The sequence below is a fragment of the Solea senegalensis genome, linkage group LG1, assembly GCF_019176455.1.
Source record: "Solea senegalensis isolate Sse05_10M linkage group LG1, IFAPA_SoseM_1, whole genome shotgun sequence".
Lineage (NCBI taxonomy): Eukaryota > Metazoa > Chordata > Actinopteri > Pleuronectiformes > Soleidae > Solea > Solea senegalensis.
Genome location: NC_058021.1, coordinates 10,198,326 through 10,219,270, shown reverse-complemented (window position 1 = coordinate 10,219,270; position 20,945 = coordinate 10,198,326). Strand labels below are relative to the sequence as shown.

Sequence of the window (20,945 nt, the reverse complement as noted above, 5' to 3'; positions counted from 1 at the left end):
GTGTGACTGTAATTTGTTTTTACTTGCTTGCTGCCAACCTGCTTTTTCTTTACATTCATCTGCCTGCACAGTATTGCTCATTTTTGTCCAATGAACACCCACAGTCTGAACATATATCGCTGAACAAAACCACTCAATTGTTAATCTGCACCTTCACACACACACACACACACACACACACACACAGGAGTCTACACCACCAGCCAGCTGTTGAAATAGTGCCACAGCGCTGTATCTCATCGAGGAAGGCGTGTCACTCCCAGAATTACTCGGATACCCTTTGTCCTCGGTGTCCAGCCAGCGACACTCATGGCGGCTGCACCCGTCAGACAGCGGTCCGGGCCGGGGGGACCCCGGGCGCAGCTTCCACCCTGCTACTACGAGGGGTTCCTGGAGAAGAGAGGACCGAAAGAAAAGGTGTGTTTTGCCGGTGCAGATCCAGTGCCATGTTGTCTCAGTGCATGCTGTCTGTGTATATGGGTGTCTATGCGTTGGACACCGGCTGGTTCCCCCCCTCATCCCCACTGAGCTGTCAACTTCCTTATTGTGACAGAATGGGCGAGGCTGCTGCTGCTGGGGATATTTTTCCACATAGCGGATCTCATGTTTGATTTTTGTGCTTTCAGTTTCCTGTGGCTTAGAATCGAGCAGTTTCTGAACAAATCACGACGCGTGCGTCTAGGAAACCGGGTGTTGCTGTCAAAACGTTGCTTCAACTTGCATTTTGAATAATATCACATGAATAATCTTAAAGGAGATATTTTTATGGTTGTTACCATTAACCATTTTTGTATGCAAGTACTGGGTGAGTGTTCCTATATTTGTCTATATATATTAGGGGTTGGAATCACAGGGTTCCTCATGGTAAGATATGAGATGCACAGTCCACAATACCAATAATATCACGATACAACGATTCCGTGATAATCAATAAATTGCAAGACGAGCATATAACCATATACCCAACAGTTTGTTGAGCATTTTTGAAGCGGGGGCTTACTACACCATACACAAATGAGGAAGAGGAAAAATGACATACAGTACATGCTCGGGAAGCAGAGGTGTGAGCTGAGGAGTCCTCCAATTGTTATGATCTGCGGTCTCATCATTCGATGTCACTAGTTCTTATACACTACAACGCCTTACCAAATAGCCAGGCCTTGAATGAGAACTTCACCATCAGTTTTTGTTTTTGTTTAGTTTTTTACTTTGTGCTACTGTGATACATGAGGTCATTCAGCTTGCTTAACTCTTATATAGTTATAGTGTTTTTAATGACTAAATCTTCAATGTTACTCTTAATTTCTTTTTCCTCTGACTCAACTGTATTTTACATATAGAAATGACATTATCAAAAGGGCTATGGTGGCCCCCACTGGGGACTGGGCCCCCCTGTTTGGGACCTGCTGAATTAGAAGCTGTGTCCTTTTGTTTAATTAACACTGTATGTTACAAACAGTAGGACTGCTACAACATCATCAGTCGCAGTTCAATTCTGACCTAGTGAATTGTCCACATGTTATTCTCCAAATTGCCGGTCCAATGTAGCAAAAGCACAGTCACAGTGGCAATATTATATATTATAAAAAAGGGTTATTCTGTGTGATTTGTCTTCCATGTAACATAATAATGTATGGGACACATGGGTAAGCCCCCTTCCCAATTAGGCTCATTGAAATGTAATATGAGCTTGCATGGTTCAGGTGCAGGATGTGTCGCTCATCCATGGTCGCAGATTGACCACAGCTGAGGCCCTCTCTCTATCTTTCTCATGGGACAGGAAATGGGAGAGCAATAAAAATGGAAATATCCATTACACAGATGTGGGAGAGAGCAATGGATTTATTGTCACTGCTTTCGTTTCCTTTTTTTTTCCTCCCTATTTTCCTGTGTGTCAGGCGTCCCGGCGACTCTGGACCTGCCTGTGTGGGAATTCCTTGTATTTCTTCAATACTGCAAAGGACAGTCATGTAAGTGTGGACAAGTCGTATACATTTAGTTTACTGTGCATCACACTGTTCTGACAATAACATGTATGTGTGCGCATTACAGTATGTGGAAAAGTTGGACCTCAGTGGATTTGTCTCCCTGAAGGACGATTGCAGCCGAGACAGAAACCTGGAGGCAGCCAGACTCATTCTGCGCATGAAGGATGGGGAAACTAAACTTACAGTAATTCTGTTTTATTATTTAGCTACAGATAATCTACAATACTCTTTGAAATCAGAGTTCATCTAACATTTACAAAGGGCCATTTTGACAGGTCACAGTAGGGAAATCACAGCTGTAAGTAATCAAATGAATGATGGCTGAGTTCCATTTAGCTTCCTCAGTTTCCGAATGCATGCTGATCCACTGTCATACTTTCCCGACTTACATAAGCTGAACAAAGCCATTGTTAATGTGATCAGTAACCCCTGTGCTTTTTTAGATTAAAATCACAAAGAATAAGAAGAAAAATTGCATAAAGAATGACCCTCCATTAAACCAGACACAGTATAAGGTGGTCAAAAATATATAATCTTTCTAAACAGAACTAGTTTTAATCCTAAAACTACATAAAGGGGCGGTGTGTAAAATGCTGAATGTTGCAGTTGAATATTCCAACAAGTGTGTTAGAGAACTTATGTAGCCTTCAGTGATTATGAAAACTCCAAAGATGTTTGGTTTTGTCCATTGTGGGTACATGGTGGTCTAAACAGGGGGCCTCTGAAGAGCTGACCCAGCTCCTGATATAAATATAATTAAGGCTCATTCTGAGGTAATGAAAAATCATACTTCATACAATATTCTTACCAGAAAAGTATTCATTTCATTTCAATATCTGCCAAATGAAAATAATTTATACATTTTAAAAGACTTTCTTCTCATCGTCTCATTAGCTTCGTGATCTGAAAAGTTGTCATTGGTTTTTTTTTCCAGGCACCTAACTTAGAATCAAGGGAGCTGTGGAAAGGTTTCCTTTACTCTGTCATTGATGTAAGTATTCCTCTTTCATGCAACGTTTCACAGCATCTTTGTCTTGGTGTAGTTTAATAAGAAACTCCACCTCTTCCACCCCAATTCCAGCTCAACGTGCCGTCCTGTCTCACGTTGCTGCCGGGACAACTGCAGATGCTGAAGGAGGTGGTGGACAAAGAAAGATCCAGGCGGAGAATTCGCACTCCCACGCGCGCTCCTCCTTCACCGCTCTCCGTGCCTTTAGTAGGAGAGATCCCACCGTGAGTTCTCCTCGGTGTTCATAACAGGGTGTGTGGCTGTGTTACTGTGTGTGCAGACCTTTTCCTCTGTGTGTGCGTGTGCGCGTGTGCAGGTGCTTTCGACCTGTATCCCGAACAGAAGCTGAAGTTCTGCTTGAGAGACATCCAGACTGTGGCAACATGTTGCTCCGTCCAGGCAGAGATGGATGTTCACTAGCTGTTACCACACGACAAGACCTGAATGGGTAAAACAGCTGCCGAACATCTGGACACCACAGCTGCAAATACACTACACCGTCTTCACTTTCTGTGTGTCCTTTTTTTTTTATTTATAGGTCAGTGTTCAGACATTACCGCGTGACGCAGAGGGACCAAGGCGGTTATGTCATTGATGTAGAAAATCCTGTAAGTCTGTTATAACTGATATTTTTTTTACTTACTCATTGATTTATGTTACTTCCAAGTGGCAAGTGTGATATGATTGAAGAAACAGTTTTTAATGTGGATTGTTACATCATGGCTGAAACCTGATTCACAAAACCAAACAAATATGAGGTCAAAGCATCCCTGACTTGGATTAAAAACATGAAAAGGTAGAAAACCTTCACTACTTTTAGGAGGTGGGACATGAAAAATAGAAAATTAAAAACACAGTTCCAAGATGTCAGAACTACAACATACAAACTAACTTTTGTTTTTAAAATGATTTCCTTTTACTTGGCTTTCAGAGCAGGTTTGCTAGTTTTCGAACAAAAGATGCCATTTTAACCCTTAGTGCTCACACGGCACAGATCAGCCACCTTGGGTAAATTGCTGTGGTAATGATACACAACTCCTTATATTATAAAAAAATAAATATACTTCATATGAACGCAAAAGGCGTATGTATGAAATTAATTTACAAAGATGAAAACTAAGCACATTTTCGCTCCAATTTCAGTTTTATTTGGCATATAACACAACAGGTTTCATCTTCCAGATTCCCTGTGCTACACTTCATGAAGTCATTGATGCCCTGGTAGAGAAGACAGCAGGGACATTACAACCTTTCCTACTGGAGGAGCCGTATGAGGAGAACATCAGTAAGACACACATTTTATCGTCTAACCTTTTCACATTTAATCTAAGAGTCCAACCATGCTTTGTTTTTTTTATAATGCCATCAGCATACGTTTCTGCCAATGATGAAAACGGAGAAAGGATTCTCCACACTGCCCCGCTAAGCCCCCTCCCAAAGGCTCCTGCCCTGCCACCAAAACAAGGTTTGTCTCTTTGACATCAAACGCAAACAGACAGTCACAGACAGATAACTACAATAATCACTGCTTTTCATTCTGCTGCAGATCGTTGGTCCAGTAGTCCCCTGTCCAGGTCCCCCGCCCCGGACCGCCGTATTTTGACCTCACCAGTGCCAGCCTCACCCACAAACCCAATGAGACGACTCATTCTCTCCCCTTCACCTCTTGCACACAGTGAGTAGATAATAGGAATGTGACTTTTTAGTGCACATTTTACATAAAGTGAAAAAAACAAGAACCCATTATGAGATCATAATAACTCACTGGATCCTGGAATGACTGCAAAGATGCAGGCTCTTCCTTGTAGCACGTAATAATAAGTCACTAGGTCTCATGTTAGCAAACTTTTCAGGTCACTCCTACATAATAATAACAATTTTCCCCATTCACAATTGTTAATTCACCACAAACACATTAAAGTGAGTGCTGTTTATCACACTGTGCTGAGCCCTAGTCGATGACATCTGCAGTTGCTTCAACCCAAAGTGTATCTTGTGTCTGCCCACAGCGCTCAATGAGGAACTAAAAATGAAGCTGGAGAAGAGACGAGCAAGTCAGGAGTGACTTAAAAGGCACAACTTCTCTGCACGGCGTATTCAATCTTCAGTGCCAAACCCGTTCTCACCGCAGCTATGTACTCATCCTGTGCCTTCTAGGTGGAAGACGAGGGACTACAAATGCCACCACTTCCGGTTAGCGCTTTCTCCATGTGCGTACAACTGTTTACAAAACTGCCTCCGAGCAAATAGTCGCACAACAAAAGAACTCTGAGTCAACATGGCTGGCAGCTAAAACCTATCAGAGAAAAAAACACTGACACACACTGGACCTGAGCCTGTGTCTGTGTCTAAAGCTGAGGAAGTTACTGCTGCACCCCAGACTATTTAATCCTCTGTGAAAAGTAAAATAAACCAGGCACGACTGGGTTTCAGCACAGAGATTCTCCTCCTTCACCTCATCACGTTAAGAAAAAAAAACAAAACAGAACAAAAAAAAACCATCTGAAAACAGTTGAGCCTGCCAGCAAAATGAAACTTGCACAATCTGCCTGCTGCTCTGAGCATTCTGTGTGATAATGTTGTTGATTCATAAGTGACACTGCTGTGGTTCATTGCAAACCTGACTTTAACTGTACGTTAAGTGTTTTCTTATTCTCTGCTACTGTGTACGTGCTACTGTATGGTGCTACGACTCAATGGTGCTCACACCTGTTTGGAGACTCTCCATTGTTCCCCTTCAAGAAAATCAATCGACTGTATGTGAGGGTGCCCTCTAGTGGAATGGAGCCTCACTATCAGCACACCAAATCAGACAAAGGCTTTTGGTTTTCTCACAGTATTAAACCCTACCTCTAAACATGCAGCTTCACTCACAATATGATTATTTATTATAAATCTGAGGGTCATTCAACAACTCGTATTTCTACATGGGAAACATTTTTTTTCCCCCTCACATTTCTGTACTAAACAGATCAAACTGACTCACATCTCCTTACAGTGAACTTGTACATGTATGTTTGTACAGTATGTGATGATGTGTCTTCTTTTCCACTATTCAAGAGTAGTGTTTGTTAGATATTGAGGGCATTAAATTGTTTTTGCATGGAATTGCTCTTCCTCGTCGTAATTGTGCAAAAAGTACAACTTTTTTTTTTTTACAAACGGTACAAATGGTCAGAGAAAAGGCTGGACACTGAACAACTTTTAAGACAATCCCTACATGAAGACATGTGACTATTATAAAGTAAAAGGGTTATTTTCAGTTTACTATAAGACTGTATTTCCATACAGACCAGTTCTTAGGATTTATACTGAAATCATATGTATGCTGATCAAGTAAAAATGTTTGATGACCTTTAGTGGCATGGTGCTCAAAGTGTGGTACGTGCAATCACCAGTGGTACGCAAGCTTCCTTCTACTGTACATACACCAGTGAATCATCAGGGTATGTGATTGCAGTGGAGCTGAGGACTTTTGACCAGAATGTGGAGAAAATGAAACAAATAACAAAAAAATTATAATAAATTGAATAATAATAATTAGAGTCACCTTATCTCTCACTCCATCTTAATCTTATTTCACTATACCAGTGTCTGAAGTACATGTGAGGATGATGAGAGAGCAAATGATCTAATTGGGATTTCCTGTGGAAAGGTCTGTAGCTGTCTTTGCTCGGCCTATTTTACACCACTGTATTACTTTACTTTTAAAGTTTGAGAACATCTATGATGTCCCCTGCTGTAGTAGCAAACTTTTTTTTTCATGCAAAAAACATCAAAGATCCATGGTGCACTTTATCGAATAACATCAAAGGTCCACAATACCATTTATTTCCCTAAGGTCGTCAGTTGACTCCTTTAATTGTTCCCATATTATACTGCAATTAAACTAAATCGAAACTAAATTAACACAACACTGGCTCCTACACCTGCTATAATGATATCAATACTGTACACTGGTAAAACATGATGTCCACATATCAGATTTGGGATGATTATTGAAATATAAAACTTAAAATAATAATAATAATTAAAAAAATATTTTTTTGATTTTATGCTAGAGTGATTTTGACAGAATGAACTTTTTGTTTTGGTTGTATTGGCTGAGTTGCATCATGATCCTGCCCTAAGGACAAACAGATGCAACACTGGACTTTTTACATGAGGATGTTGCATAACCAAATATATCTGTTGGAGCTCCACCATATGAGACAGTAGTAGTAGTTTGTATTGTATTTTTTGTTGTTTTCTGTGAAGTGTAGGGTTTATTGTTCCTAAATAGCATTTATAGTACATTTGTACGGAACTTAAATGTTTTACATTTTACCAGGATTGCGTGCTTTTTTGTGTATAACACTGTACATTTGATTGAGAACTCCAGTTCAATATATTTGACTATACTGTGCTTTCATTTTAGCTGTCATGAACTGGAAGTGTGACTGGTCTCTATTAGATATCTGCAGCACAGTTCACAGGAACAGCAAACAGACCAGCGATAAAACCAACGCCTTCCGCCGCCTCAGCGTCAGACTGAAGAAATTTAAAAAAAGGGTGAACCTGCGGGGGGAAACTAACCAACCAACCGGTGCAGCAGCAGCAGCTGCCATTCAGCTCCTTTCACCGCGGGCTCCGTACGCCTCAGTAATAGATCACTGCTGAGTCTTTGAGAGGACACAGAGACACAGAGGACAGACTGACGAGGCGGTGGCGCTTTTCTCCCCCTGTGCTGCACTTGCACACAACCTGACTCGCAGTGTTCCTGCGCACATCCAACCTGAAGGAAGTTTGTACCTAGTTTGCGCGACAGCCAGGCTTCACTTTTGCGCGTGTGTTGTGTTGTTCTCACGCCACTCGAGGGATTTATTGTCACTACCAGGACTTTTGACCAAGTCTCAGTCAGACCTGTTTGTTAGTATATTTTGAAATTGCCCTCAAAACAGGTATTGGGACTTTTTTTTTTTTAATGGAGTTGTTCACAGTCTTGGGCGTGTCAGTGCGCAGGTAAGTCAGTGATTAACCGTTGATTATTGACCTGCTGTTCGAGTTTGCGCTCGAATTTACTACAACCACAAGAGACTATGGGGGCATTTAGGCTTCAAATGATAAATGAACCACAACGCTGTTAAATTGTTAACCACAGCTTCACCAACATGACTTTTCACGTACATGTTTTAAGGCGGACTTTGTTGTTTGTGCGTGAAATTTGGCGCAGTAACGTAAAAGCCTGCGTACGCTGTGTGTGTGTGTGTGTGCTTGTATTTGCTACATCTTTAGGGTATTTTCGGTCATAATTATTGACCTTGCCAGGTACAGTAGTCCTCATAGAGACTAAAACCTGGTCCCCAATGAAGCAGCACCGAAGTCCCGAGGAACTGGTTTAGCTGAATGGTTAATTGGTTAGGTTAGAGTTAGGTATTAACTGGTTGTGGTTAAGGTCATGGTGGGATAATGCTTTGTTTAGGTTGTCCAGATAAAATTAGTTCAAGTCAATGCAGCTGTCTTAAAAAGAAATGCTGTGCAAACGTGTATGTGTTTGGTGAGTAAATCTCGTCTTGGCCCCAGGGCCAAATATGTGGAACATGTTATCAAGACTACATTCTCTGACAAGCTGCAGCTCATCGGTGTTACACACCACCTTTGTTAGGAAAGAGGCACCCACAGTACACACCCACTGTGTAGGCTGTGGTGTAACGAACTGTTGTTACTGCAAAGTTTTTTAAAACAAATGAACCTGCTTAAGAGAACAGTCTGACGTGAAAAGTGTTTTCTGATGACCTCAACCTGAATCAGATCATACAATATCAATAATATCATTAACACTGAATACACTGGATGTTACATCCTGTCATAGTAGGACTATTCTCTGTGTTTGTGACATGTAAATGGAATATTTTAGCAACTCCTGTAAACATGCTCTAAATCAGAGGTGTCAAACGTTCAAACACAGTGTGGTGACAGAATATAATACTATAGTAGGCTATGTTTGCCAGCAATATTTATATCATAGTAATAATAAGACATTACAACAAAAATGTGTTAAAAGTGTGTATGTATGTATGTATGTATATACATATATATATATATATATATATATGTATATATGTATGTATATATATATGTATGTATGTATATATATATATATATATATATGTATGTATGTATGTATGTGTATATATATGTATGTATGTATGTGTATATATATATATATATATATATGTGTATGTGTGTGTATATATATATATATATATATGTGTGTGTGTGTGTATATATATATATATATATGTATGTATATATATATACACATATATGTATGTATATACACATATATATGTGTATGTGTATGTATATATATGTGTGTATATATACATACATACATACATACATACATACATACACTGAATAAATATAAAAAAGCCACTTTTTCATGTCCATGAAATCTCATCATGAATGTCCTTATTGTGATATCATGCTGTGATACCACTTTTTTCTCTCTAGACTCGCCCCTCTTGACCAGACTTGATGCTCATTGGCCCCCGGGTCATTTGAGTTTGACACCGCTGCTCTAAATAATGTCTTCAGAATGAGACTAATAGTTGGATTTATAAGTGTGGGTGTAATCAGTGGAAATGACAGCAGCCATCTTTGCAGCAAAGATGCATTAAGTCTAGATGCTTCTATCACAGTAGAAGGCGAGCGATACCTCAGACCACATTGTGCAAAGCTGCTCTAGCAAAAAAACCCACATGGTGCTCAGTGCTCATCTGCTCTAGTTTTTTGGCAGTCTCTGTGCATCTCTTTGTGTGCTTATGTTTGGTGCTGCAGGAGAGCTAAGGTCGACATCCCTGCACCCTGCTGAATGCCTTTCATGGCCCTGCATTAACATCACTATGGCACTGACAGAATTACTGCCTTGCTGACTTTGGCTCACTCTGCCCTTTCTGGCTGTTCCTTTATTTTTTTTTTTAAATATTTTTTCTTGCTTTGTTTCTTTCACTTGTTTTTGGCATAACTTTAATTGTTTACCTTGGTTCTTGTTTGTTTTATCCTAACATTTTTGTTGCACATTTTTTTTTAATTGACCGTGATAGCCGTCCAACCATGTCTCTCTTACAGCTCTTCCCAGCTTTGTTCCTTTGGTGTATGCCATCCATCTCACCATGGACAGCCTGCTGAGCGGGGCCAATAAAGGAGCTGGGGCTCTTGAGCCCGACACAGACCTCACCACGTCATAGATGCCACTTGCTGTCTTTACCCCCGTTTGACTGACTGTTGGGGAAACAACAAAGTGTAAATTCCTCTTAGCTTGCACAAAGGAGCCATGCACCCACTGCTCTCCCTCAGTGTCCTTTGGCTGCTACCTCTGGCCTTGACACTGGAAGAAGACTCGCCGCTGGACTGTGTCCCCCGCAAATTTATCCTCTATCATGGTGAGTACTTCTGTCTTGTGTAACCTCGGTGTGTTGGCCCATATTGGCACATACACACACACAGACAGTGGTTTATATTTAAACAGACTCCTTGAGAAACAGGGTTGCATTATTGGTGGTTGCTAAGTAATGAGTCAGTCATATTTTCTGTCTCTGCAGGGGTCAACGCTCACCTATTTCATGAGGACGGAGTGTTCAACTACTCCACCATGTTGTTGAGAGAAGATCTGGATCTGCTAGTGCTGGGTGCCAGAGAGGCTGTGTATGCTCTTGACCTCAACGACATCTCCAAGAAACGTGCCTCAGTAAGAACAGCACTGTTGACATTTGAAGGCCAGCATTTGTCGACTTAAGAAATATCTTATCAGAGATTTCTTGGACAAGAGCTTCGGTTTTGTGCAAGACTCTCTGCCCTGAATAGAGTTTCCCAGGCAGTAGTTGCTCTCAGGTTTTAATGTGGTCCAAATTCTGTGAAAGAAACCTGGGGAACTTAGTTCAGGGCAACAAAGACCCTTAGCATCCCTAAACGACTCAAACAACCTTGTGTTGAGCTCTAAAAACAGGAGAAAGTACATTTGTACTTGCTTCCTTAACTGCTAGTGTTGCATCCACAACGTTCTACTGGAAAGAAAGTGAAAATGTGGACGAGTGTGTAACCGCAATTGTTTTCCCGGTTTTAGGTGAAATGGAGAGTGACGGCAAAGCAGAAATCGGAGTGTCAAAACAAAGGGAAAGATCCTGAGGTGATCCCATCAGCTGAGAGCAGCATTACACCTCTGGAAATTATTAGAAGAATAAGAAGGTGTGATTCTGTTTGAGCAGATGTAGTTCATTGTGTTTTTAAAATGCATTTACAGCTGGAGTGCAAGAACTATATAAGGATATTGCATACGATGGAGGACAAGAGGATGTTTGTTTGTGGGACCAATGCTTTTGATCCAGAGTGTGATTACATGGTAAGACAAATCGAGAGCTCTAGTTTGTACTGTAAAAATGGGAGTGAATACCAATGATTTGAGGATTTAACAGTGTTTGTGTTTTAAGTCCTATTCAGACGGAAAGCTGATTCTGGAGGATAAAAGAGAGGATGGCAAAGGGAAGTGTCCGTTTGATCCTGCACAGAGATACGCCTCCATCATGGATGGTGAGAAGTTGTTAAACATTTCTTTTTAAAATAACAATGTTGCTTTAATGGTCCAGTGTGTAACACAGAAGAGGTTTTATTCTCAGAAACTAATGTATTTTGAAGTAGAAGCTTACTTCTCAAACGAGTATCAACAACTTGGCCGCCATAGTTCACTGACATGTTTGGGAAAGGGAGGGTTGAGCAGTTTTTGGCATCACACTTACAGACGGGACATTTAATGTCGCAAAATATTGTTTTAATATCCATTTTCTGTCTCGTTTGACCAGATGATAACCTGTACTCGGCCACTTCCATGAACTTCCTGGGATCCGAACCTGTCCTGATGCGCAGCTCTCCCATCTCCATACGCACCGAGTTCAAGAGTTCCTGGCTTAATGGTAAAATGTGACAATATCTTTTTGTTTCTTTATTATCTCTGTACTGGGCTATTTCAGGAGTTAACGTTGATGGGTGTGTCTTCTTTGTTTTCTTTTTACACCAGAGCCCAGCTTTGTTTCCATGGCTCAGATGCCAGAGAGTGAGAACAATGAGGAGGGAGACGATGACAAGGTTTACTTGTTCTTCAGTGAGAAGGCTGTCGAGTGCGATTGCTACAACAAACTGGTGGTCTCCCGTGTGGCCCGTGTCTGCAAGGTTATAAAGAGCTTACCGTGCTTGGACTTTTTCACTACTTTCACAATAATAGTGCTTCCCACACACACGTATGGCACTTTTCCATGATACAGTTTTAGCACAGCTCTTTGAATTTTACTTTTCCATTTGGGATAGTACTTGCTCCCTGGTGCCATCAACCACTGCTATCACTAGTGTGTGACATCAACAGCCTTGAGCCATGAGCGTGACGTCCGACACAGGAATCAAACCGAACAATGCCCAACTGTAAATCACTTAAAAAGACTGAAAACATGTGTTAATCTCCAACATTTAGCAAGGACATTTCTAAAATCTCAATATTTAACAGAGGAGTCGCTCCACAACCCCTTCCGCCTGATGCACAAACCAAGTAGAGTCGAGCCGTGCTGAGCCATGTAGTGCTAGAACTGTAAAGTGGCCATTAAGCGGCATTATTCTGTCCCCATCCTGTTTGTGTAATATTATGGTGTATGTCTGTGCCCACAGGGGGATCTTGGAGGTCAGAGAACTTTGCAGAAGAAGTGGACATCCTTCCTGAAGGCTAGAATGGACTGTCCGGTGTTGGAGTCTCAGCTGCCATACATTATTCAGGACACTTACCTTTGGTGTGATCCCCAACAGCACTGGAGGAACTGTTTGTTCTACGCCATCTTTACGCCACAGTCGTACGTTTGAAGTAGCAAACATGTTAATGTGTCTGTCTCACAGGGAGGAGGGTCGCCCCTTTCTCAAATGGTGTTTGGCACAGAACTTGGCCCACATTTTCTGTGTTATTGTGTGTGTGTGTTTCAGGGACACATCAGACCTGTCTGCTGTGTGTGTGTTCCGGGTGTCGGACATTAGCAGAGTGTTTGCAGAGGGGAAATACAAGACTCCAGTCCCTGTAGAAACCTCTTTTGTTAAGTGGGTGATGTATAGTGGAGACATCCCTGTCCCTCGGCCTGGAGCTGTGAGTCTGCACATGTTTGTGTGTGTGTGTGTGTGTTACAAACAAATCAAAATCTCAAAAGGCTACTTTTTTTTACTAGTGGCCCAGATGGAAGCTGATTCCTTTTGTACTTTGACACCATTGTCCCTCCTTTTTTCTCTTTCCTTGACCTCTTCACTTGTCAGTGTATAAACAATGAGGCTCGTAAAGCGGGTATAACTCAGACTCTGGACCTCCCAGACCGGACTCTTCAATTTGTCAAAGATAGGCCCCTCATGGACCAGGTCATCCAGCCAATAGGAGAGAAGCCCCTGCTGGTGCGAAGGGGAGCTACGTTCACACGCATCATCGTGAACCAAATGCAGGCTGCAGATGGCGAGAAGTACCACGTGATGTTTATCGGCACAGGTGTTTCCACGGTCACTTCCTGCTTTGTTGCTGTAGATAGTTTCACACGATTAGTGTTTACACATGAGACCAAATGCAGTAGTATAAATATGGAATGTTTCCTTGTTTTTACATGAAAAGAGGAAGGAACCTTGCTGAAAGCAGTGAACTATGATGGAGAGATGTTCATCATTGAGGAAATTAAACTTTTCCAGTCCCAAGACCCAATCAAAATCCTCAAGTTTTCTAATGTCACGGTAAGTTGAAATCTTACCATAGTCAAATTAGTGCCCTGAAATATAATATTTACATCATATATCAGTAGACAAGTTAGTAACCATGTCATTGCTCTGTGTCTGTGTGTGGGATGGATCAAACATGCACAGCGTCAGCTGTATGCAGGGTCAGACTCTGGAGCAGCACAGATACCACTGGCCAGTTGTGAGAGGTCCTCTTCTTGTATGGACTGTGTTCTAGCAAGGGACCCATACTGTGGCTGGGATAAACGTCTTGGGAAATGTGTTGCTCTTTCTGAGTCACAAAGGTAGGCAGCTGTCCTCACATGCAGCGTTTGCAGCTCTGACATCATCTCTAAATATTTCATTTATTGCCGCTTCTGCTGTAGAGAGCTAATCCAAAGTGTGAAGGAAGGAAATGGCTCTCTTTGCTCAAATGCAGGTGAGTTCAACACGCACATTTTAAAGCCCTCTGGGTGATATTGGGCTATACTGATACATTTTATTTGATGTTGTTTTTGTTTTCAGGTCCAATCAAACCAACAAATCAGTCCATCTGGCCAGGTGGGAACGTGAAGCTCAGCTGCCCTAAGCCTTCTAAATTGGCGAAAACCAGCTGGGAGCGGGACAACCGCCCTCTGACTCCTTCAGAGCGGCTTCAGCTGCTGGAGGATGGACTGCTCATCCTCAACGCTTCACTCAGCGATGCTGGTCGATACCGCTGTCTATCTGTGGAGCACTCGAAAACCGACAAGTACACAACTACTGTGGCCGAGTACCAGCTCACATTAGGTCCAGCAGGCTCAGGCAAGGGTGGTCACATAGTGTTTCCTCAGGCTCGTAGGAACGGCCCCTCTGTGACCGGACTGCAGGTCGTAGTCGCACTCCTTGTAATTTCTCTTCTTGTCCTTTTGGCTTGGAACTTTTACAAAGGGCACCTGCCTCTTCCGTGGAAATGTGGGAAGAAAAATAAACAATCCCAGGGGTCCTGTGAGGAGGAGGGTGTAAACTCTGCTGCACACTACCAAGGAGCACAGAAGCCTGCACTGGCAGAGGACAAGTTCCTGGTGTCTTGAACAGGCAGCAGCAGCAGCAGCAGAAACAATAACCACACCAGAGAGGGGGCAGCGTTCAGCGCTGCAGGAGACAAGAATGACCTGCCAGATGTTAACCAATCACTGAATTATATCGACGATGAGTCTGAAATTTGAAAATGACTGAGCAATTCTTTCAAATTAATTAATGACAGTGTAACAAAACAAGTATTTCTGGCTTTGCCAGAAGGTTGGAGTGAACAACCTTTCCGTGTTGAAGTCTCGTTTTCAGTGGATACACACTGAGACACCAAAAAATTCTTAAGGTTTTTGTACATGCTTTAATTTCTTTTATTTTAATATTGCATGTACATTTTCTGTTTTAACTAATTATTCTCTAACTATCCTAAAGATTCCAATGTTTTGTAAAGATTGGTTTGCTTTAATAGGGAATGTACAATACCTTAAAATGAGCCAATTTGTTTTAACCACGAGTTGTAGAGGTTTTGTTTTATTGTATTAAACCTTTTTCTACCTGACCTTTTGTTTTTACAGTGTCGACTGCTTTTACCACAAGACATGACTTGCCAAGAATGTGGAGAACCGCTGTGGAAGTACTTTGCAGTCATGAATCATCTTTGTACTTCTGTGTGTTACTGCTCAGTTTTGTACATACATTATTTCAGAGCTAAACACTTACGCTTGCAGCAAAAAACAACAGAGTAAAAAGGAGGAAATCTTTAATAAGTAATTTTTAAGCCACATAACAATTATCTTTTTCAAATGGAACAGAATGATTTGTAACTTTAACAAATGACATGATACAACAATGCAGACTGACTGTACAGCCTACATAAAAACTGTATGGTTAAAACCCAGAGACTGGCCTTTTGGTCCCTTCTAGTAAGCTGCCCCTATCTCCTGTAACGGTATCTCTTGAAGTGGAACCACAGCTGGAAGATTCCATTGGCGAATTGACAGCGGAAGCCGTGTCTGTGTGAATACTCCCATTCCCTATTCACTATCTTAAAGGCGATGTCCTCATAAGGAGGGCCTGCATGGAACCTTAAGATTCCAAAGTCTTTGTTGTCAGGGCTGGGCTCGAGGAAGTACTGTGGGGTGGAGCGTTTGTCAATTAGATCTGGGTAGAAGATATTGAACTTGTATCCTTGGACGATCTTGGGTGGAGGATTGTCGAAATCATAATGTGTCTGGTTGTATTTGTTCCACTCAAAGCCTGTGTGCACCCGATTGAAGAAGCGGGGCTTCCTGGGGCGATATTTGTCCGCCCACAAGTACATCTTTCCTGTGACGGGGAACTCCACGCTGAACTGGGCCTCATCGTTGCCCATGCCCTCTTTGGCACGACGCACAAAGAAGTCCTCTGCACTCTCGCTGGCATCACCTAGTAGAGAAGTAGAAGCAACAACAAGTGAAACCATCGCACATTTCTGAATCACACGTTAAGAAACAAGTGCACTATACGCACATGTTTTTGCATGTGTGTACATGGTCTCGTACCTGTAACCTGTAGTTGTCTGCGTGCCAGCTGCAGCCTGTGTGTGTCCTCCTCTGGTGTGATGGTGTGCGTGTCTAGTGGCAACTCAGAAGACGTGAGCAGTGCAGGACTGTAGCGCCCCGAGTCATACTCGGCTTGACTCTGCTGGATCAGGTCCTCCTCAGTCAACACAGCCTCCACCACCTCGCCACTCTCCTCTCCATCCTTCCTGTCACCCTCACCTTGGTTAGAGGATGTGGATGGGCCTGCCTCTTCTTCGGTTTCTCTGTTCTTACTTTTGGTGGAGGATGACTGCCCAGGTTCTGCTGCTCTCTCCCTGGTTCTCTCTCCCATTCTCTCGCTGTCATTACAAAAACATTAGTTTTATTCTAGTGTGAAGTCAATACAACCACATCCATGTTCTCAAAACTGTATTTTTCAGTGACAGCTAATTTAGTGGAGTATTAAGTGAATACTCAGGTCAGAGTAATTGACCAAGCCAGAGATTTTCAACAGTTTGTGGATATATGCAGTGTGTGTTTCCAGGTAACTTACTCCTCTTCCTTAATCTGCTGCTCCTCTTTGATGATGGGGAATAAAGGTTCACTTTCCACTCCTTGTTCCTGTTTTAGCTTGAATAGCTTCTGCCGCAGCACATCCTGGTGTCGCTCTCTCAACCTGAGACATAACATTGTTTCCAATTAGTCATAGTTTTCCCTTTACTGTGATACCTGGGTAGATCAAAGTATGTATGCAAGACCTTTGGCAAATGTGTATCGTGTATACAAAAAGGAGCATTCCATTATGGTGATGGTATGCTCGGTAATAAAACCTGCTTATCCTCTTCCTACATTTCTTAGCAAAAATATGACCATGTTTGGCATTAATGGGTTGAGCAGTTGTTGAGACATTTGAGTGACTCAAAAGACAAACAGTTCTGAAGCAACAGTAGATGTTTCTGTATATGTACCTGGCTCTGGCCATGTAGACTTTGACTTGCTGCAGCAGACTCTCCCAGTAACCGATATCAAGATTGGATCCTCCAGCCTGAATAGTTGACTCAATTTTCAGGTGCAGCGCCTGCAACTGGCTGTACGTCTTACCTTTGAAGACTGTCTGGACATCAATGCTCACAGCTGTGTTAATGCCCTCACGGCGGTCACCTGAGATTTCAAAAAGATTGCATTGAACAAGTGTGGTTGAGAACAGCTTCCTGTTGCATTCACGACCACTGTGGGAATAGATGCAGATGCAACTTCACACATAACAGCAAACAGGAACAAATAACATCTCAGTGTAAAAAAAATTCATAATGATTCATACCTGGCCCTTTCCCTGAGGCCTCCAGTTTTCTCAGTTTGCTGATTTCATCTTCAGTGATGGTTGTCATGTCTCTCCAGAAATCTACGTTCTTGCCTTGCTCCAACTCCATATACACCTATTAGTATAAACGACAGTTACAGTGAACCATGTACTGAGTGACTTCATTTAGTCATTAGTAGAAGTCAACAAAAAAAATGCATCCTGTTTGGGGTCAGAACTTCTCTCAGCAGTTTACACTCAAAGCTATGTCATCATTCAAGGTTGACATTAGGTTTGGACAGAGTACATTGTGACATTTTATAGTAACACAACACAGTACCACATAATTCACTCCCCATCTCTCAAAGCATGAAATAAATAGTTTCTTACATCCTATACTTTTTAGTGTGTTGGCCTCCTCAGTGGTAGTGAGAATAAAATGACTATGTGACATGATTTTGATGACAGAAACATAGATTCTTTGTTGGCACGATTGTCTCACTTTTCCTAAAGGGAATAAAGTGAAGTACTTGAAATCCTCAAAGACCATAGTCTTGAATAATGCATGGCAACAAACGCTATGAAACAGACTTATTTAAACAAGTAACTGATTACCAAACACACTATCAGGGTGATCACATTAACAAGGTGATCACTATCAAATCTCAACATGAAACATTTTATGCTTATGCAAGTCAACATTTGCTTGGTAATGTATGACAGTTAAGAGATTGCGACATTAATTAATAATATTTCCAACAATTTATACCAAGTTTACCCTTGAATGTAACATATGAACACACCTTAATGTCCTCCAGCAGGTCATCCATGTCAGTGACTGTGAGCCCGTTGAGGAAGGTATAAGGTTCATGCATTTCTACAGCAAGATCGTCATCCTCTGCACTGATGTACTTTGCCAAAAGATCAATGGGCTTGGCACGACCATCACGTATACGTATTTTAGACCTAATTTTAGACGTGGCGAGAAAATGCATATCAGTATTTACAAACTGTTGTTGCGGCCTGGAAACCAACTGAAATTGTGCAAACAAATCAATCACATTGCTGTAAACAAACCGTAGTTTGGCCTGATGTAAATGGAAGTTGTCTTCCTGTTCAGCCCAGGTCTTGAAATGCTCTGCCTCCTTCTCTCTCTGCAGCATCTCCAGCTCTGTCTCTCTCATGGCTTTTTCTCTCTCCCGCTCCAAGCGAAGCTGTTTTACCTACATACAAAGTTATAATGATTAACCAATGAACAGATCCTCAATACTCAAGAACATTACACTACTACAAGAAACTATCCTGCTCATACCTTCTGCAGCTCCCTGCGGTTTTCCTCCTGAATACATTTGTTCCTATCCTTAAGCTCTTTTTCTCCAAGATGGCCGATGCCCTTCTTATCCAACGCCTGAAAAAACACACAATTAGGCAATATTTGAGACAAGGTGTGACAAAAAAATGACAATAACAGTTCTGTGACTGAAATAATCAGCTGCCCCAACTCACCTTCTGCCATTTAAATGTGCCTAATAAGTTGTTGTCACCAAAGGGATTGTCAGCATTAGTGTAGCCCATGTATTCCTCACTCCAGCCCATCTTTTCTCTCCTCTTCTTCTCCTTTGCCTCCTTCTTTGACAGTCGTCTAGCCCTCTTTTCCTCTGGTGTCTCCAGAGCTTTCAGCATTTCCTTTTGTTTTTTCTTTTCCTCCTTTTCCTTGACTACGTGCCTCTCGCGGTCAGACCCCGAACTATCAGATGACTCAGGGGAGCTGGAGCGCTGCCTCCCTCGACTTCTTTCCCTCATCCTTTGTTCCCTATCTTCACTCCTCTTGCTTCGCTCTTTGCTTTTTTCGCTCTCTCTCCTTTCTCCTTCTCTGCTGCTGCTTTCCGGTCTCTCTCTATCTCGGTCCCTCCTCTGTCTTTCTCTGGCTGGACTCCTTCTGGCTGGACTCCTTCTGGCTGGACTCCTTTGTCTTCTTCTTTCTCTGTCACTGCTTCCATCATGGGAGTGTGAGCTGGACAGGGACCTTCTTCTTGTCCTCTCTCCAGATGTTCTTCTCCGAGCCTCCAATTCCTTTCTCCCTCTCATCATTTTGGGATCATCTGAATCAGAACTAAGACAGAAAAGATGATTCAGTAGGTTTGTTTGTTGATGAGTAACCATGTTTTTTTTCTATTCACCAAAGGAACAATGGGCTACAAAAGAGAACATATAAGGTGCTGTTTGTTTATTACATAAAAAATAGCCATCCCTAAATCTTTGAAAATGTAAAACCAATACTCCGAAGACTTTGAAAGAGGTTAATCTCTATCTACTCAAGGATCGTCTTGTCTGTCTGTCCGTCTTGTCCAGTGTCAAGTTCAGAGTCATCAAAGTCAATAGTCAGAGTCATCAGAGGCAAACACATTTTGGCCGTTTATATCTGTCCCTCTGGAAACCATATAAAAAACACCCATAATTACCTGGATGATCGGCCCCGGTGTGTTCCCGGCCTCCTATCGCTCTCAGAGCCACTTCTGGAACCAAGACGGTCCCTGTGCTGATGTCGATGTCTGGCAGGAGAGCCATTGCTGGAGTCCCTGCTGGCGGAGCGTCCCCGACCACGGGCGGTTCTTTTGTTGTCCACGGACCGACTGCGGCCTCTCCTTTTCTCCGGAGACCGAGACCTGCTCACTCTAGACATGTTCCGCCGGTCTCGGCTGCGGCTTCTGGGCCTGGAGCGGGACCGACGTCGTGATTTCGAATCCATCACGGAGAAGTTGAGAAGTTTGTCAGCGCGGGGTCTGAACTGTACTGTGTCGCGTAAATAAGACGTAGCAGAGGGAAGCTCTATTCAGTTTACATTTAATCTCAATACAGCAGGGATTAAATAAAATACATTTATTTGATATATGTTTCACGAAGCAAAAATTAGAAGTAAAAATCTGCATTTAAGTGTAACTCTCGATAAATTGGCTGGTTTCCACAATAACCACTCAGGCACTTCAAAGACAACTACATAGGGGCTTTCTACGATGAAGCGCATATTCATGACACTAAGCGCAGAGTGGAAAAAACACAAATAAATAGCTGTCAAGTTTAACTGTTATTCTGACAGCACTTTAAACATTAAGAATTAATTTTATTGGAACGTAGCTGTCACCCAATATTAAAATAAATTAAGGTTCAAAATAGGTCAAAGCAGGTTTTCTGAAACACAAACAACATCGCGTGTTCGTGACGTCATGCAATTGACTAATAGAGTTCTCTGAATTCGCGTTTAAAACAATATTTTAATGAAACATATGACCAACTTAACGAATTTGTCATTTTATAAACGAATTGTCTACAGTCAACTCATTTCGTATGACCTGGTG

The 20,945-nt window shown here is 42.0% G+C and overlaps 3 protein-coding genes across 3 annotated transcripts; 2 read left to right on the top strand and 1 right to left on the bottom strand.

Annotated features, from left to right (window-relative positions):
* The first annotated feature begins 187 nt into the window (after positions 1-187).
* On the top strand, positions 188-6,105 carry stap2a (signal transducing adaptor family member 2a). The gene is made up of 11 exons (XM_044022454.1): positions 188-417; positions 1,899-1,970; positions 2,053-2,172; positions 2,923-2,979; positions 3,070-3,221; positions 3,314-3,445; positions 3,536-3,605; positions 4,180-4,282; positions 4,367-4,462; positions 4,544-4,672; positions 5,007-6,105. Exons 1-11 carry the CDS (start codon positions 310-312, stop codon positions 5,060-5,062), a joined length of 1,095 nt encoding a protein of 364 aa, XP_043878389.1. The 5' UTR covers positions 188-309; the 3' UTR covers positions 5,063-6,105.
* Positions 6,106-7,473: 1,368 nt separating this feature from the next.
* On the top strand, positions 7,474-15,328 carry LOC122772375 (semaphorin-4E-like). The gene is made up of 15 exons (XM_044030377.1): positions 7,474-7,998; positions 10,111-10,424; positions 10,584-10,729; positions 11,105-11,167; positions 11,282-11,380; positions 11,469-11,568; positions 11,838-11,948; positions 12,053-12,204; positions 12,691-12,869; positions 12,997-13,153; positions 13,318-13,540; positions 13,661-13,776; positions 13,906-14,063; positions 14,145-14,197; positions 14,284-15,328. Exons 2-15 carry the CDS (start codon positions 10,316-10,318, stop codon positions 14,829-14,831), a joined length of 2,214 nt encoding a protein of 737 aa, XP_043886312.1. The 5' UTR covers positions 7,474-7,998; positions 10,111-10,315; the 3' UTR covers positions 14,832-15,328.
* Positions 15,329-15,512: 184 nt separating this feature from the next.
* LOC122772365 (cactin-like) lies at positions 15,513-20,399 on the bottom strand. The gene is made up of 10 exons (XM_044030368.1): positions 20,052-20,399; positions 19,096-19,702; positions 18,902-18,997; positions 18,667-18,812; positions 18,393-18,555; positions 17,611-17,725; positions 17,258-17,450; positions 16,843-16,965; positions 16,311-16,648; positions 15,513-16,194 (listed from the first exon to the last, which is right to left on the bottom strand). The coding sequence occupies exons 1-10, from the start codon at positions 20,336-20,338 to the stop codon at positions 15,704-15,706; spliced, it is 2,559 nt and encodes an 852-aa protein (XP_043886303.1). The 5' UTR covers positions 20,339-20,399; the 3' UTR covers positions 15,513-15,703.
* Between the last annotated feature and the right edge of the window lie 546 nt (positions 20,400-20,945).

Bases quoted from the DNA above. Each gene is read 5' to 3' on its own strand.
- stap2a (XM_044022454.1), top strand. From the start codon at position 310: ATGGCGGCTGCACCCGTCAGACAGCGGTCCGGGCCGGGGGGACCCCGG. The intron at 3,446-3,535 runs GTAAAACAGCTG...TTTTATTTATAG, and splicing joins ACACGACAAGACCTGAATGG to GTCAGTGTTCAGACATTACC. The intron at 4,463-4,543 runs GTTTGTCTCTTT...ATTCTGCTGCAG, and splicing joins TGCCCTGCCACCAAAACAAG to ATCGTTGGTCCAGTAGTCCC.
- LOC122772375 (XM_044030377.1), top strand. From the start codon at position 10,316: ATGCACCCACTGCTCTCCCTCAGTGTCCTTTGGCTGCTACCTCTGGCC. The intron at 12,870-12,996 runs GTACGTTTGAAG...TGTGTGTTTCAG, and splicing joins GCCATCTTTACGCCACAGTC to GGACACATCAGACCTGTCTG. The intron at 13,541-13,660 runs GTGTTTCCACGG...TTACATGAAAAG, and splicing joins CGTGATGTTTATCGGCACAG to AGGAAGGAACCTTGCTGAAA.
- LOC122772365 (XM_044030368.1), bottom strand. From the start codon at position 20,338: ATGGATTCGAAATCACGACGTCGGTCCCGCTCCAGGCCCAGAAGCCGC. The intron at 18,998-19,095 runs GTGAGTTGGGGC...GTGTTTTTTCAG, and splicing joins GCACATTTAAATGGCAGAAG to GCGTTGGATAAGAAGGGCAT. The intron at 17,726-18,392 runs GTGTGTTCATAT...TTATACTAATAG, and splicing joins ACCTGCTGGAGGACATTAAG to GTGTATATGGAGTTGGAGCA.